Raw genomic sequence first — 15,310 nt, forward strand, 5'->3', positions numbered from 1 at the left:
TCGTTACTCATAGACCACTCGCCCTAAATATATGCTAGGTTGCGCCTAGGTTGTGGAGTTGGTCACGCTATTTGCGTGAGTGATGATTGGAAATACGGTTTAACGGTATTTGCACACTCAATGAAGTTAGATCAACAAGGAAGGAAAGGCTATCGTTGTTTGTTAGTAAAACGCGCCGAATAAATTCTCTTTGTAACGCTCGACCGAGCGAAGCCATGCGTATAAATGTTCATGGCGCCTTTCAAATATTCAGCAGATCCTAGCCATCAACAATGGTGATCTTAGACGGGTTCTACAGGTGTGATCGCAACGCTTCGCTCGTTCGCAAGTACTGACATAGGAGTAGTACAAGCTTGAGTGGGTTTCATTTGCTGCCATAAATAATGCATCCTGCACCTATCAAAAAATTCAATTTCGTAAAATCATTTAAAGTCAAATATTGAAATATGTAGCTTGCCTTTTTAGCGAACAAAGAATATCCAGGCTTTAATATGTATAAAAAAAGATGAAATTTCTTAATTTAATTATTATACCGTGCAGTTATTATTTAGCCTTCGTTGATCTGCGATCAAAAGATCACACCTTTGTCTTTGTAAATAAGAGCAGCAAGTTTTTGAAAATGGTCAGAAAATGGAAGTAAAAAATAAAAAATTAAATACCGTTCAAATCTGCAATACGTAGCAATATCGATAAAAACTGAAATATAACGTTTTAGTGTGCATTTGATAGACAACGAGAACCCGGAAATATTTTATGGTGTGAAGTACTTGTTAACGATGGTAAACATTTTGGCCAACGCCCTACATATTTTATTTCGTGTCTTTCACTTCTTAAATCTCTAAACGCCTAGAAAAAAAAATGCCATTTGATCTGTGTTTTTCTATAGCAGCTTTTAATAATCTCGTAGTTTTGGTGTACCTAAGAAGAATATTTTATTAATTATTTACACGTTGCGGGTCGATAAGAGACCCGTTGATCTTCGCCAAAAAAGGGCCTCGTCAATAACGTGTACGCGCTTCAGGGCAAACAGTTGTGATCTTGCTGTGGCGGTGTCCTAGCCGCTCCACGATGCAGTTGATGGCATAAAATGGATCCAAGAAAAGCATTTTTATTACAAGAAACTTAGCAGTACTGGAATGTAATGTTATTTGGGGAAAAGGCTATTTTTAAGGGCTGAAGTTGAAGACTGGATATTTTTTACGGTAAGTTGAGACAAGTACAAGTTTTGATTTGTTTGGCTGTGTTATAACTCAGATGTAATTTCGATATGATAAATAGAAAAAACTATGGCTTATGAATGTATGTATTTATTAGAGAATTTCTCCCTGAAGTTTTCTAGTATCCTTAATGATTTGCGTCTTTCAATTCGCGCCATTTTTTGTGACTCGTTGATTTGCGATTGGTTTGACACAAAGCATTTCTCAAAAAAAACATTCTTTACCATACCAGTTTGGTATCTTGCTTTATATTTAATACGATTTTGGAGGAATATGATGGGTTTAAGAAAATTGTCATGTAAAAACCAAGTTAATCATCAATTAATAAAAGCGAGCGTTTTTAGCTGAACTTTGTCGAACAAAAGAATTGTTGTTCAAGTCGGCAGGTATTCTATTGCCAGCAACCCGCCGGTCAAAATTCATAACCAAAACACGTAGCAAAACGTAGTTTTTCCATTTTTACTGACATTTGAACGAGGATAATATCATTTTGAAATTTGATGAAGTGTTTAATACGGTGTAATGAGGCCCACTGGGCAAACTACTGGCCCGTACACGACTAAAAATGGTCGCTCCCATCCTTTTTACGTACTCCACCTCTTAGTTGTTATCGTAATGTGATGTACTAATTTATATGGAATTAGCTTTTGAACATTTTAAACTTTTTCCTGATGCTCATGTCAACGTATAGACACGTGTAAGAATTGCAGTGCGAGTTTTAAGGAATTATCGATCTTGAAAAAAAGGATTTACTGATCTTGAAAAGGTGTAATGATATCCACAATATAGAATATGTTGCTAATACTATTGTCTTTTTTGTGTTCCAGGCTTCTTTTAAAACAAAGGAAATGAATTTATTGCGAATAATTGTAACTTTGGCGACATTCGCGTGTGGCTCATACGCGGCTTTAGATGACGCCAAAAAACCTCCGCATATCATCATGGTGGTGGCAGATGATTTGGTAAGTCTCAAGCAATCATAGCAATCATAGTTAGCAATCATAGCAATCATAGCAATCATAGTTAGCAATCATAGCAATCATAGCAATCATAGTTAGCAATCATAGCAATCATAGTTAGCAATCATAGCAATCATAGCAATCATAGTTAGCAATCATAGTTAGCAATCATAGCAATCATAGTTAGCAATCATAGCGTAGGAGGCGCGCATTCTTCGTTAACTGGCAAAAATTCCTGGTTTTCTTATTGAAAAATTGCCAGTAAGGATCCAAGATTTACGACGGTTCAGACTACAACGGCACACACCGAATATTTTAGAAATCTCGGGGAAATCTGACCTGTGCGCCGCCGGTTGACCCTCCTCCATCGTAAATCTTACGTTCATCAATTGTAAATGACTCCGTTGATCACATACACATGACAGTGCGTTAAACACGTCATTATACCCTCGTGAGTACTCCCCATCATGTCACGTGATTTCTATGTTTAGGGCTGGGATGATATCAGCTTTCACGGCTCACCCCAGATCCCCACGCCAAACTTGGACGCGCTTGCAAACAGTGGCGTGATCTTGAATAACTACTACGTGTCTCCCATGGACACCCCGTCACGTGCGTCGTTCATGACGGGAAAGTACCCCATCCATATGGGTGTGCAACATGACACACTGCACAACAGGCAGCCCTTCGGGGTGCCGCTAACCGAGAAGTTTCTCCCGGAGTTTTTGAGAGAGATGGGCTACCAGACACATGCTGTCGGCAAGGTGAGGGCATGGTTTGAATATTAGTGATTACCTGTGTGCGCCAGAAGCGCAATATAATCTCGATAACTTTAATAGTCGACAACAAAAATGGGAACTGTTTTTCTTTTTCTTGCGAGGACTCTATTTAGCGAGGGGATTACGGGGGTGGGCTTTCTTTGTTCATTCCGTATACTTTCTTTCTTTAGGATAAATGTATTTAGTAGCGGATCTAGGGGGAGGGTTTAGGGCTGCAATAAAGCAATATGTAACAAAAAAATTACCCCTCCCCCATTGTCACTGAGCCAAAACCCCTTCAGCGAAAAGCTAGATCCGCCCTTGATATTCAATCTATTTTAATGCCCTTGCAACATTTCAAATGTAGCTTGTTCCTTTTTCGCCACATGACTATACCTCTTTTCAATATTTGTTGATTAAGCATAATAAATGATCAAAATCCGGTTTCTAAGTTGTACTGACCGGTTTCTATCTTGACTTACAACAGTGGCAGCTGGGGTTCTTCGCCAAGGAGTACACGCCCACCTATAGGGGATTTGACTCGTTCTTCGGCTTCTGGACCTCCCATGAAGATTACTACAATCACGTGGCCAATGACGGCGGCTACGGCATCGACCTCAGGAGGAACTTGGATGTGAGTAATGATCATGTGTCTCCAACAGCGTAAAACCTCCGAAATGTTCTGTCCCATTGACTACCCCAGGAAACTATACACATTATGCATTGATGCGCAAATTCTAATGCAAAAACCATACGCTATACTTATCCCTGTCTCACTGCCAGGTCGTGTATAACGAGACAGGCGTATACGGTACGGAGCTTCTCGCTCGAGAAGCCGACGAAGTAATCGAGAATCATTCGGGAGACAAGCCACTGTTCCTGTACCTAGCACATCAGGCTGTGCACGTCGGGAATATGGACGAGCCGCTCCAGGCCCCTAAGCGTCACGTGGACAAGTTTAAGTACATCACGGATGAACGCAGAAGGACATTCGCCGGTAATAGGCATTATGTAGATGGGATGTCCCGCGCTCTTTTGTCTTCCTCCCAAATGGGATGTTGGTGGGGCCCATTGCCCCCGCTTTGGCGTTCCTCCTCAAGGGGTTGTTTGTGGGGGCTTACAAGTTTTATCACACTCCTTCCTTAACCCACGCGCTCGGGTTCAATGCACACAACAGCGTATGGATGGAGGACTCGCGTTAGTTTTCCACCTCTCACTCAAAAGAGGTTGACAGTATGGGGGGGGGGGGGGGGTTCTTGTTCTCTGCGCCAGGGATCGACATCACACCCTATATTGTAGGCTCAAAATCCTCAAGAAACGCAGTCTATTAGTTCTGCATACAATTCTAAGGTACGCTAGAACAATCTTTACTTCCCAACTTCTCCTTATTCTTAAAGAATGTCGATTAACCACGCATTTGTTAATTTTTTTTACAATTAAAAATACGACGTTTCATTTGCAAGAAAACTCCAAAATACCCATCCATGATTGAATTCTGATACTTTTTTTTAACGATATTTGATTAGTCAGTTTCTTGCTCGAATTAGCCGATAAAAATGGATTCTTTAAAGTAACTCGGTATTGTGAGGGAGCGTAAAATGGCGGCTTGATTGGCCCTCTTTAACCTGTCCTTCTTACCCTGTAGGAATGGTATCCTCCCTTGACGAATCCATGCGCCAGCTTGTAACATCACTCAAACGCAAAGGCTTGTACCAAAACTCCATAATTATCTTCACCACTGACAACGGTGGCGCCGCTGGTGGACTAGACATGAGCGCGGGCTCAAACTTTCCCCTGCGCGGTAACAAGAACACCCTGTGGGAGGGTGGGGTGCGTGGTGTGGCATTTGTCCACAGTCCTCTTATCAAGAGACCCGGTAAGATTGTTAACGAGTTAACTTTTTTTTTGCCCATCTCATCGTTGTCCTATGAAGTATAGACATGTGCGTGACTTGTGGTAGTTTGGTAGGGGTTGGTGGGGCATCCGTTGTGAAGTTTCTTTAGACGCTTTTAATTAGTCACATGATTGACGTTGTCCGCGAATGACAGCAAATCGAAATGTGCTCAGTAGACCAGGAAAATAATAATAACTTCATTCGCAAAGGAGCGGTACACTTATTAAACGCCTCTATACTATAATTGATTTGTTCAAGATCACTACAGCTATTAGTTGTTTGATACCATAAGCGTATTTTCTTGTTTACTTTCTGTCTATGCTGAATTTCAATCACTCTCATGCATGATCTTTTGTTCCATTCAGGTCGAGTCTATGACGGGCTGATGCACGCTAGCGATTGGCTGCCTACTCTTCACCTATTGGCCGGCGGGAGTCCTAAACTCCTCGGCCAGATTGATGGCTACGACCTTTGGGATGGCATCTCAAAGGGAACCCCCAGCCCTCGATACGAGGTCCTCCACGGAATAGACACCATGCAAGGCAACCGCGCCGCGCTCCGTGTGGGAGACTACAAAGTCATCCTGAACCAAGATCTTAAGTTCTACAGCGACTGGTACAAACGCCCTGAGGGAGAACACGAGCTAGATTACATCCGTAAGCCTAGGCTGCTAAGCAACGCTACTGTAGATTGCACCATTAAGTCTCCTCACCCCTTGCTTTATACGCATGCGCCGTTGTGCAACCCCCAGAAAAAGCCCTGTTTGTTTAATATTAAGTGGGATCCCTGTGAGTACCATAATCTTGCCGCGTTCATGCCTAACACCCTCAAGGTCTTGCTGGATCGCTTGAAGTTTTACGCAGAGGGAATGAAGCCTGTCATCTATCCGCGGGCTGATGACTTGGCAAATCCAGACCGGCTGGGTGGAGTATGGACTCCGTGGAAAGACGACCCTAATATCCCTAACACTGAGCACGACTACATTTATCCTCTCAGCTACGAGGACCAGGCGACTAACGCGTCGGGCTGGATCATGAACAAGAACTTACGTAAGTTCATGAGTGATCAAATTACCAAGAAGCTAGTGTTCGCCAACACAAGTCAAAGTAATAAGGCGGCGGATAAGGTCCAAAGTGCTACGAATGTCGTGTCGGTTATGAGCGCACCCCCTGCTTACGTACCTCCGACGTCTGCTCCACCCGCGCAGACACAAGTAACAGATACATATAGTACACCTGCGCAGACACAAGTAACAGATACATATAGTACACCTGCACAGACAACAGAAACACAGAACTACAATGCACCTGTTGAAACAACGCAGTCTCCAGAAACAACCGTTCCGTACAATGCCGAAATGCACACGACAGATTCATATCAAACTACAGAAGCAAACGACCGACAGTCACAAACCACAGAGGCGAACACACCTCCGTCACAAACTACAGAGGCGTACACACCTCCGGCACAAACTACAGAGGCGAACACACCTCCGGCACAAACTACAGAGGCGAACACACCTCCGGTACAAACTACAGAATCATACAACACACCAACAGAGACCACAGCTCTTCCTTATCAAGAAACGTCTACTGAATCCTCCACAACAGCTCAACCGACACAGCCCCCTACTTTCGCGCCAAGTATCGCACCCACACAGCCGCCCACGCCTAAACCGCCAACGACTGAACCCAACTTTGATATCAAAGTTGACTTTGGTCAGCAGCAGAGCGTTGCGAACGCCGGCGGTGATCTACTTAAACCTGTCGTTCCAAGTCCATCTAATCCCGCCTTGCCCAACTTGGGCGACACATTTATGAACACTGCGTCTAGTACACAGATCCAGGAGGTGTCTAAAGTGGAGAAACCTTTCCATGCAATGTCGAAGGTCTATCCATTCTCAGCAGATCAGCTGGAGAAGCAGGAGAGTAAGGTTCCAGAGATTCTGGACATTATAGACGAGAGCAAGAGCGCAGCTAAGCAAGTGGGCGAAACTGCGAATGGTCAAGCAAGCATCCCTAAGATCTTTGATATCATTGATGAGATGCACAACAATAAGACCACTGCGGGCGTTAAGGGGCCAACAGCAACTAGCAAACCACTGACCATCAGCGACGTGGGTTCAGGCATGGGAGTAGGCCTTAACAAGCTTCCAAATGGTATCTCTGTGTTCGGTAAACTTGGCGACAAGTTACTGAACAACAGGCCGTCCTCTATCGCCAGACCAACCAAGAACTACGTCTATCCAAAGCCTACACAGGCGGCAGATGTACATCGCCCGCATACCTTCTTTGGCAACATCACTATCGAAGGCCGCACTTACTTCGTTGTCGGAAGCGAAAGTGATGAGCTAGCGATGGTCAAAACTAAACTTGTCGGCGACAAAATCGTCGTGCACGTCCCTAAGGACGCCGCATCCGAGACAGGCCGCGGTAAATCCAGAATCGTCAACGAGAAACACCACGGTTACAGCTCTATGAAAGATTACATAGAGGACGGCGATGATGATGATGATGACGTCACCGACAAGAAACCGCTGGTCAAATCTCTGGCGGCGCACAACATCACGACTGTGCCGTACAATGGCGCAAATGGCACCAAGTGTGAGAAGGTGGTGCAGCTAGACACCTCTGATAACGCTGTCGTGGTGTCTTCTGTTGTAATTGTGGTCATTGCATCGGCGATGGTTGTGGGTGTGGCTGTGGTTGCCATGGTAGCGGTGGTGGCTAGGCATTGTCAGAATGCGAGGCGCGAGAGTTAATTCACAGGGATCCCACATGTTTCTAAACATGATTTGATGGCTGCATGGAACCGTAAAAAACTTTTGATTTTACACGGATTTATAAACCATGTAGCTAGTTTTTAATTGGAACTAAAGAATAGATAAGATATACACTAAAATTATATTTTGTAATTTAAAGTGGCGAGCTCTTGTAGTTTGGCAATTATTTCGATTATTTTTTTGTACAAAACTATTCTCTCCCGATATTGATTTTAATATACTCATTAAATTCTGTTTGTCAGATATTTAAAAGGAGCCTGATATAGACTGCTAGTAGTTGTGAAAAATTCATAGACACTGTTTATAACTAATTATAGTAGCATTGTGTTTTTAAACTTTTCAATTTCAACGTGTGTAATCAAGGTAGACGGCAATGGGATTTCTCGTGGCGACGGAACTCCATATAAGGGATATAACTAAGACGGTATTTTCAAGAGCCTTTTATAGCCGCCATTTTGTCATCCTAAAAAAATGCCAAGTGTGAAAAAGAATCCATCTTCCTTGGCTGATCTTTGCTTTAAGGTGTTTTTGACAAAGGCTAATGGTCATTCCCTTGACAGGAAATGCGAATAAGTCTGTTAGATCAATATCGACAATGGTCATCATAACTAATAATAGTCCATTGATATTATTACTAATGTCATTTACTTTTCAAGTTATGATTTTAAATTTGATTCTTCTGTTAGGAGCTGATTCTAATAATAAATTTATCAAACTAGAAAATAGTTGTACAGACATTTCAAAAGAGCAATAAACGCCATAGAATTTTAGCCAAAGTTTATCATACGTCAGCATAAGTCACATAAGCTTGACTTATATAATTTGGCCCTGTGACCAACTTAAACCCAAGTTGTGTAAAGTTTAACATTTTTTTATTATATGTCTACGATAGTACGCGCGTAGTGATTGGCTAATTGGTAGTCGTTGCCCTACGAAAAAAAAATCACAATCTTCTGTTTGTTGATTTTTTTACCACCTTCAAACTGCAAAATGAGCAACAGCGAACATTCGTAAAGCCTCGGTCGATACGCCAGAGCCTCAGTTTGATATTCCCCGGCATGACCTCACTCTCGGTTAGTAAGTAGTTAATAAATGAATAGATTTATCCCTGGTGCTTCAAACGAAAGGCTAATGTGAGCCTTTTTTGGTTGAACCCTTTTTCAAATCCCATACCCGTTACTAAAATCCCGTTCTAAGTAACCCAAATAGTCTTTTTGTGGCAAACATGAAATCGAGTCCACCACGACCCTGTTTGAAAAGGCGTAGCCTCGTTCCCAGTCTCCCTTTACGCTGCGCGACGTTAGGGACGTCTCAAAGGGACATCAGGTTCGTCGGCTTCCCAAGCAGTGTCAGTGTCAGCGGTCAGCGCTTTAACAATTCGCCATTGACCACGTGACCACGCTGCTTTATGGAACCTTAGCAAGAGATGACAAAGGAGAAGTCTGGGGACGAGGCTAGGCAAGGCAAGGTGCCTTGCTTGAGACGGACTCTCCGTGTTTGATTAGAAAACCCGTATTGAGCGTAATTTGAGTTGCGCGTGACGCCCGAACTGTCCACTACGCGCTAGCCGAAAAGTGCTCGATTAAGAAAAATCTATATTTTACTACATACAATCAGTCAAATTCGATAGTGCGGTACGCGGGTTCGGTAATAATACATTTCTGCCGATGGAATGTAATGATAGAGGCAGAAATGTTTATTTTGACGGCATGTGAATAACACGTGGGAATGTGAAGAGTGCAGTATGGGTATGAGTATATAAAGGGAGACATAGCGTGCTAGTGCCACTCTAGCCAGCTCCCCTGTTTAAGCCATATTGACTTTTGCTAATTTTTTTTGTGTATATTATTTTTTTTTTAACTTTTTTATTCGGCTCTTAAGCCCCGAGAGCACGCAATGCTGAGCATTGGTTCAGGGAACACGGTCCAGAGTTTTTCCCCACAGGGTTTTTATCTCTGGTTTACGTGTCCGGCTCAGTATTAACTTCTTGTACATATAAATTAGGTGATTATAATATTTCACCTTTTCAGATTGTAATTGTATTGGAAATTCAGCAGTGTTTACTGCTTGTCAGATTGTTTTGCATTGTAATGTCCATTCAGCAGTGATTACTGCTAGCTGGGCGCTGGCTACATATCCAAAATAAACAGGAGTTCTCCTGAATTGTGTTTGTTGTAAAATGTTATGAAATGGAGGCAAAATTGTGGCTCCATGCGATTTTCGTGCTGAAATCGATTCTTTTTTGCTGTTTTAGATCCAATATGGAGTGAATAATCAGAATTGGGTCACGGCTCTTTCCAACAGGCTGGGTTGGGGCCAAATTTTTTGGTCGCGTTTTGGAATTATGCTAATTTATGCATGCTTTAAGAGATAATAACCCGACAACTTTTGAGATTAAATCGAGCAAACTACCTTATACAAATAGTTTTTATCCTCTCATCTTGCTAAAAAATTGCAAAATTTAACAAAAAATTGGTTTCCATGGCAACTAGCGATGACGTGATAATTCCAATTTAGGTTCGTTTAGCCATGGAGCTGGTTCAGCGGAGACATATTCTTGTTACGAATAATTACAGTTTTCTCTAAACACGAAGAACGTGGTTTAAAAGTGAAGGTTGTGAAGGCCTTACTTAAACCCTTACCCTTACCCTTACCCTCGCCCCATAACCCCTCCCTACAACGTAGAGCCAAAAATGAAAACACCACCCCATAGCCTTGTATAGTTCTTTGTATACATTTGCCTTTAGAGCAAAAATAACACAGCTGTTTTCGATTACAACCTTATTTGTAACACAGAGGCAATGACTAATAATTTAATTCACACATTTTTTTTTCGTTTAATGGAAATAAACAAAATCACGATAGGCGGATGCGCAGTGTCTGTCGTCTATTGACCGACGAACTTATCATAAATGAAGTGGAACTTCTTTATTTCAAGCACAAACCCATCCTCTCAGTTCTTTTTCACCTCCTAATAAATGTGACTTTTACTTCTCGTTTTTGATGGGTGACGTCGCACATGTTGGCGATAAGGGTTAGAATTTGAATTCTTCCTGGTTCTTATATGACCAACCATAAGACCACGTTCCCGGAGGAGCAGTCTTGGTTGGCGTCACATGCCTGCAATTCATTATTTCGCAGAGCTCTATGAAATAGCCTTCATACATGTTTTATTATGTTTATTGTTGTTTTGCTGTTTTTGTTATGTATATACTACGTGTTATTTCTACCCTTTAGCCATTTCAGCATGTCTTTTACCTCATCTCGCTGTCACGAACTTTTAGCTATCAAAAGTAGTCTTCATATACCCCATCATATCTACATTTCTGTTTTTTTTTTTTACAAGTGGCGCATCAATTTCCCTATCACCACTTTAGTTATTACACACCCCGCTCACTCTGTCCCGCACCCGCCCCCTTTTCCCCTTCTCCGCATTGTTTCCCTTAAACCGGAGCAACGCGTTTACACAACCATTCTTCAATCTCTATTATTGTTTCACTAACTTGTCAATCCTACTACATCTCATCGCCTCACTAGCCACATGCCTCCACACTTTCTTCATTTTCATCAGCAACCACCCACTGATTATACCCTCAATCACCTTTTTTTCATATCCCGCATTAAACTTTTTTTTAACCCCTACACATCACAAAACATTTTTATCCACACTATTAAGTTATATTACACTATCCTGCCTTCCACGTTATGTGGTCTCTTGTTGTCTCCCTTATCACATTGCACTACGACCATCACACATTAATTTCCATCACCTCTCCTCACGTCCGCCCCATACATACACTCGCCGCTATTCACCGCTCACCGCCTATTTACAGTCGTTTGACAAAACGTTGTCGTCAACCGGCTTCACGACTACGCGACAAGCCCGCATGTAAGCATGAGTACCGCGTCCAGTTCTGAAGTTATGCAATAGCTTATATATGCAGCTAGGCGCTTGTGGGTTTTACCCATGCTTGCATTACGGGCTTGTCGCTTTGTCGCGAAGCCAGTTGACGACAACTTTTTGTCAAACGACGGTTGATCTCACCGCATCACCATTTATTGTTATCACTATCATTACTACAAGTACCCAGGATTTTTCTGGGTTGTTGCAAAATCTGAAAAAGTTTTCTAATAAAAATCCCGTATCTCGATGTTTATTAAATCTACAATCTCACTTCCGCCTTCTCGCAATCCTTCTACCCCCATGGCCTCTCTTTCTATCCACACTGCTACCACACAAACATAAATCCCCCACATTTGACCACATCCTACTCAATTACCTTCCCACCTCCCTATCTTGTCCTTTTCCCGCCTTTTTATCATTCTTCTTTACCTTTCATGAAACATCTTGCTTGTCTAACCTCCCTTCAGACATTCACCTCAACATTTCTCTAATCCTCGCATTAAACTCTAAACTCCAAAAACAACATTATACTCTAGACACAACACACCTCCTAACTACTCTCCTTTATACATTACCTATACACCTTAATCCCTCTCCACCTCGTACTTATCTCTTCTGTCTTCACATATATACAAACACACCGTCCACACGTTATCCCAGGCACCTTTCATATCAAACCCCCCACAACAATCTCCCTTATTCATTCCGCTCAAGCGTACACTCCTAATAGACTTACACACCCTTATCTCCCACACTATAACAACCTTCTCACCCTTGCTTTATCTTTTCACCACCGTTAACCAAACACACACTTTGTTCAACCTTTCTGTCACATTTTATTTCCATCCCCACTATTTTCGCCACTACATCACCAGGAGAAAAGAATTTTGGGAGGAGAATTATTTTCGAAAGCTTCTATGATAGATATAATTATGTTTGTCAAATCCAAGACGTCAATTTTATTGACAAGCATGATTGCAATGGTGACTTATTTAATGTCATTGATAATAAACATGAAGGACATCTACATAGCGATGTTTGGTTACTTAGCTGCAAAAATGGCCGAGTAATTAAGCAAAAGATATATCTGCATAAATTAACATAGATTATGAGAAATTACTTCAAAAATGTATCAAAACGCGGTCTGAAAATTTGACCTCCACCAGAATCTGATTTTTCACTCCATGATAGACCCAAAACAGCAAAAAAAAAAAAAATCAATTTCAGCACAAAAATCGCACAGGATTACACCCCGCACCACTTCCAGGAGCCGACTGGAGGGAAGTTTGTTTTTCATTTGCGGCTATTTTTCTGTGCTTTTTAGTCAACTTTCTTTGTTCGATTTTTTTTTCAACAGATTTTGACTCAGATGTCTTCCCTCCTCCTTACGGCCTCCTCAGACCGCTGTCACGCGAAACGCTTTGCGTTACAAAATGCAGTCGAGAAAATCGAGCTCGCCACAGGAAACCCAAACCTTGATAACAACCGGCAGGTTTTCAGACCTTGACTAATAAATAAATGAACAAGAAATATATCATATAAATGAATAAACAGGCACTTCCTCGCTGGTAGATTCGCATTGTACTCTGTACTAAAAGTCTGTTTCAGGGTCTTTTCAAAGCTAACAGAATGTTTTACAGTTAATATGTTTTTTTTTATACGGATTGAAGAAAATATTTTTTCTATAAAATGTCGGTAAAACGAATGTCGCCTAAGCGAACGAACAGTCAAGATAATAAAAAAGTTGAACTCAATACATTGATGCATATTCAGTTGACATTCGACGGCTGTTTTCGAGGGGTTCGAGTACAAAACGCGGCTAGCGAGAGGAATACCTAAAAAAATATGCAGTATCACTGAAGAAAAACAGTTTCTCACACTCGTGCACATTATAAAGTTATTTGCTTCAATCTTTACGATAATTGAAGCATCAAGTAATTTACTTCGTTTATTGTAACACGCATGGTAGACTAAAGTTTTTTCACCGGTACAAATTGTCTGAAGCCGTGATCGTATAGTGGTTAGTACATTGCGTTGTGGCCGCAATAACCCAGGTTCGAATCCTGGTCACGGCACTTTTTTTTATTGATTTTTTTTTTTCGTCACGACCCAGGAAAATTGTTTGTAAATACAGAGTTAGTATTTTATGCAGTTTTTCAATACTTTTAACTACATTAAGTAAGAGAAAAGCTTATAATTGACGCAAAAGGTGGCTTACAGAAAAACGATACCACAGGAAGCCCGGTCGCACCACAGGCAACCCATGATGCTCGCGTGAGAAAATAAAACATCGATGAAAAATGAGCGAAGCGAAAGATATCTGTGCGTCTGACAAATCGGACTAGGCTGCGGGCAGTCACATGAAGCTAAAAATTGCCCAGGAACACAATGCTATGTAGACATGCGCGTAAAGATGTATGCCTGCCGAGACAGAAGGCAATATCGTCCTCGGAACTGCGAGAGTTTTACCAGGGGTGACGGAGTACTCCCAAACGTGGGGTGGGGTGAGCGTTTGAGGGGTGGAGGTTTCGAAGGGAGAGGGGGGGTCTCACATAGAGTACGCAGTACTAAAAATGAATACACCATACAGTCTTAAATGTATAAACCGATGTATACATTTGAAGCTCAACGATACCCTGTAAACCAAGCGTTCATGTCAAAAATCAAATATTCCCACATAAAAGTCAAGGGCATACAACGAGTCCCCCTTCCTGAAACACATTGAAATGGCATATTTTGTCTTTTGAATAAATTCTGATGCCGAAAATATCCATTTTAAAAGTTCCTGGGAAAAATTACCTGTTCCTTTTTCCCAGGAGGGACCATTCCTTTTTTTCCCAGCCAGCAATGGTTAGGCATTTAAGCACACAGAACCGTATAAACGGTCCTGACGATTTTTTTTCCAAGCAACCACATCAGCGCCCCCAAAAGTATTCGCACCACAACTATATCGACTCCACAAATTTGCCAGCAGAACCATTCGGTACGATTTTTTCTCTAGCAACCGAGGGGTCTATCATCCTCGCAGCCAGTAAAGAAAAGGCTGCTGGACAGCTATTTTGCGGAACAGATCCGTTTTGTGCCCTTGAGAAGTGGGGGCATCGCCAGTTTCATTTGGCCCTTTGTAGGTAGCTAGGGTGTGGTACGGTTGATAATGCCTTCTGAATGTTTATGCAAAGAGGTGGTTGACAGAAGAGTTAAATGCGCTTAGCTTCAATCAAGAATTTCGAATGGGAAAAATATGAGATCATGCAGGAAATTCCTCGACACAGAGGTCGTACACATTTTACCAAAGGATGGTGATATCGTTTTGTTATAAGTCAATCGAGTCACGGAGGAATAAACACGTATTTGATAGTACAGAACCCATTTATCAAAACTAGGCACGTTTTCGATTGTATCTGGTGCATAAGGATCAAGTAGGACGTTTCCTTGTTTCCTCCGTTTATGAGTAAAATGTATTAATAGGTCCTAATTGATATCTCATACACGCATGGTTTATTAATTTGCGGTTTGATGATAAAAGATAGTAACTTAATAAAAGAATTATCTGGGATTTGAATCGTTTAGATAGTATTCAAATAAAAAAATCTTACTTGGGCCATAAACTGAATTCTTTAATGTTTTATAATATCATTTGTTCCTCTGCTTTTTTTCGTTCAAATGCATACTTATTGCGAGAGAGAAATTGCGATCGATTAGTGGAAACATCCTTAGTGTCGGGTGCTTGTAGATTACTCAGCGCGCATTTGCAACTAGTTCCCCTCACCTCCCCCCAGGTATAGGCTCGATTTAC

The 15,310-nt window shown here is 41.7% G+C and overlaps 1 protein-coding gene and 1 non-coding gene across 2 annotated transcripts; both read left to right on the plus strand.

Annotated features, from left to right (window-relative positions):
* Window positions 1-980: 980 nt before the first annotated feature.
* On the plus strand, window positions 981-8,380 carry LOC5521451. Its single transcript, XM_032366696.2, has 7 exons — window positions 981-1,202; window positions 2,045-2,179; window positions 2,668-2,940; window positions 3,422-3,568; window positions 3,718-3,931; window positions 4,580-4,810; window positions 5,194-8,380. Exons 2-7 carry the CDS (start codon window positions 2,066-2,068, stop codon window positions 7,587-7,589), a joined length of 3,375 nt encoding a protein of 1,124 aa, XP_032222587.2. The 5' UTR covers window positions 981-1,202; window positions 2,045-2,065; the 3' UTR covers window positions 7,590-8,380.
* Window positions 8,381-13,517: 5,137 nt separating this feature from the next.
* Trnah-gug lies at window positions 13,518-13,589 on the plus strand. Its single transcript has one exon. It is a non-coding gene; the product is annotated as a tRNA-His (tRNA).
* Window positions 13,590-15,310: the final 1,721 nt, after the last annotated feature.

Source organism: Nematostella vectensis, chromosome 6 (genome assembly GCF_932526225.1).
Source record: "Nematostella vectensis chromosome 6, jaNemVect1.1, whole genome shotgun sequence".
NCBI classification, from domain to species: Eukaryota; Metazoa; Cnidaria; class Anthozoa; order Actiniaria; family Edwardsiidae; genus Nematostella; species Nematostella vectensis.

Coding starts and splice junctions, on each gene's coding strand:
- LOC5521451 (XM_032366696.2), top strand. CDS start 2,066: ATGAATTTATTGCGAATAATTGTAACTTTGGCGACATTCGCGTGTGGC. Junction 3,569..3,717: donor ACCTCAGGAGGAACTTGGAT/GTGAGTAATGAT, acceptor TCTCACTGCCAG/GTCGTGTATAACGAGACAGG. Junction 3,932..4,579: donor ACGCAGAAGGACATTCGCCG/GTAATAGGCATT, acceptor CTTACCCTGTAG/GAATGGTATCCTCCCTTGAC.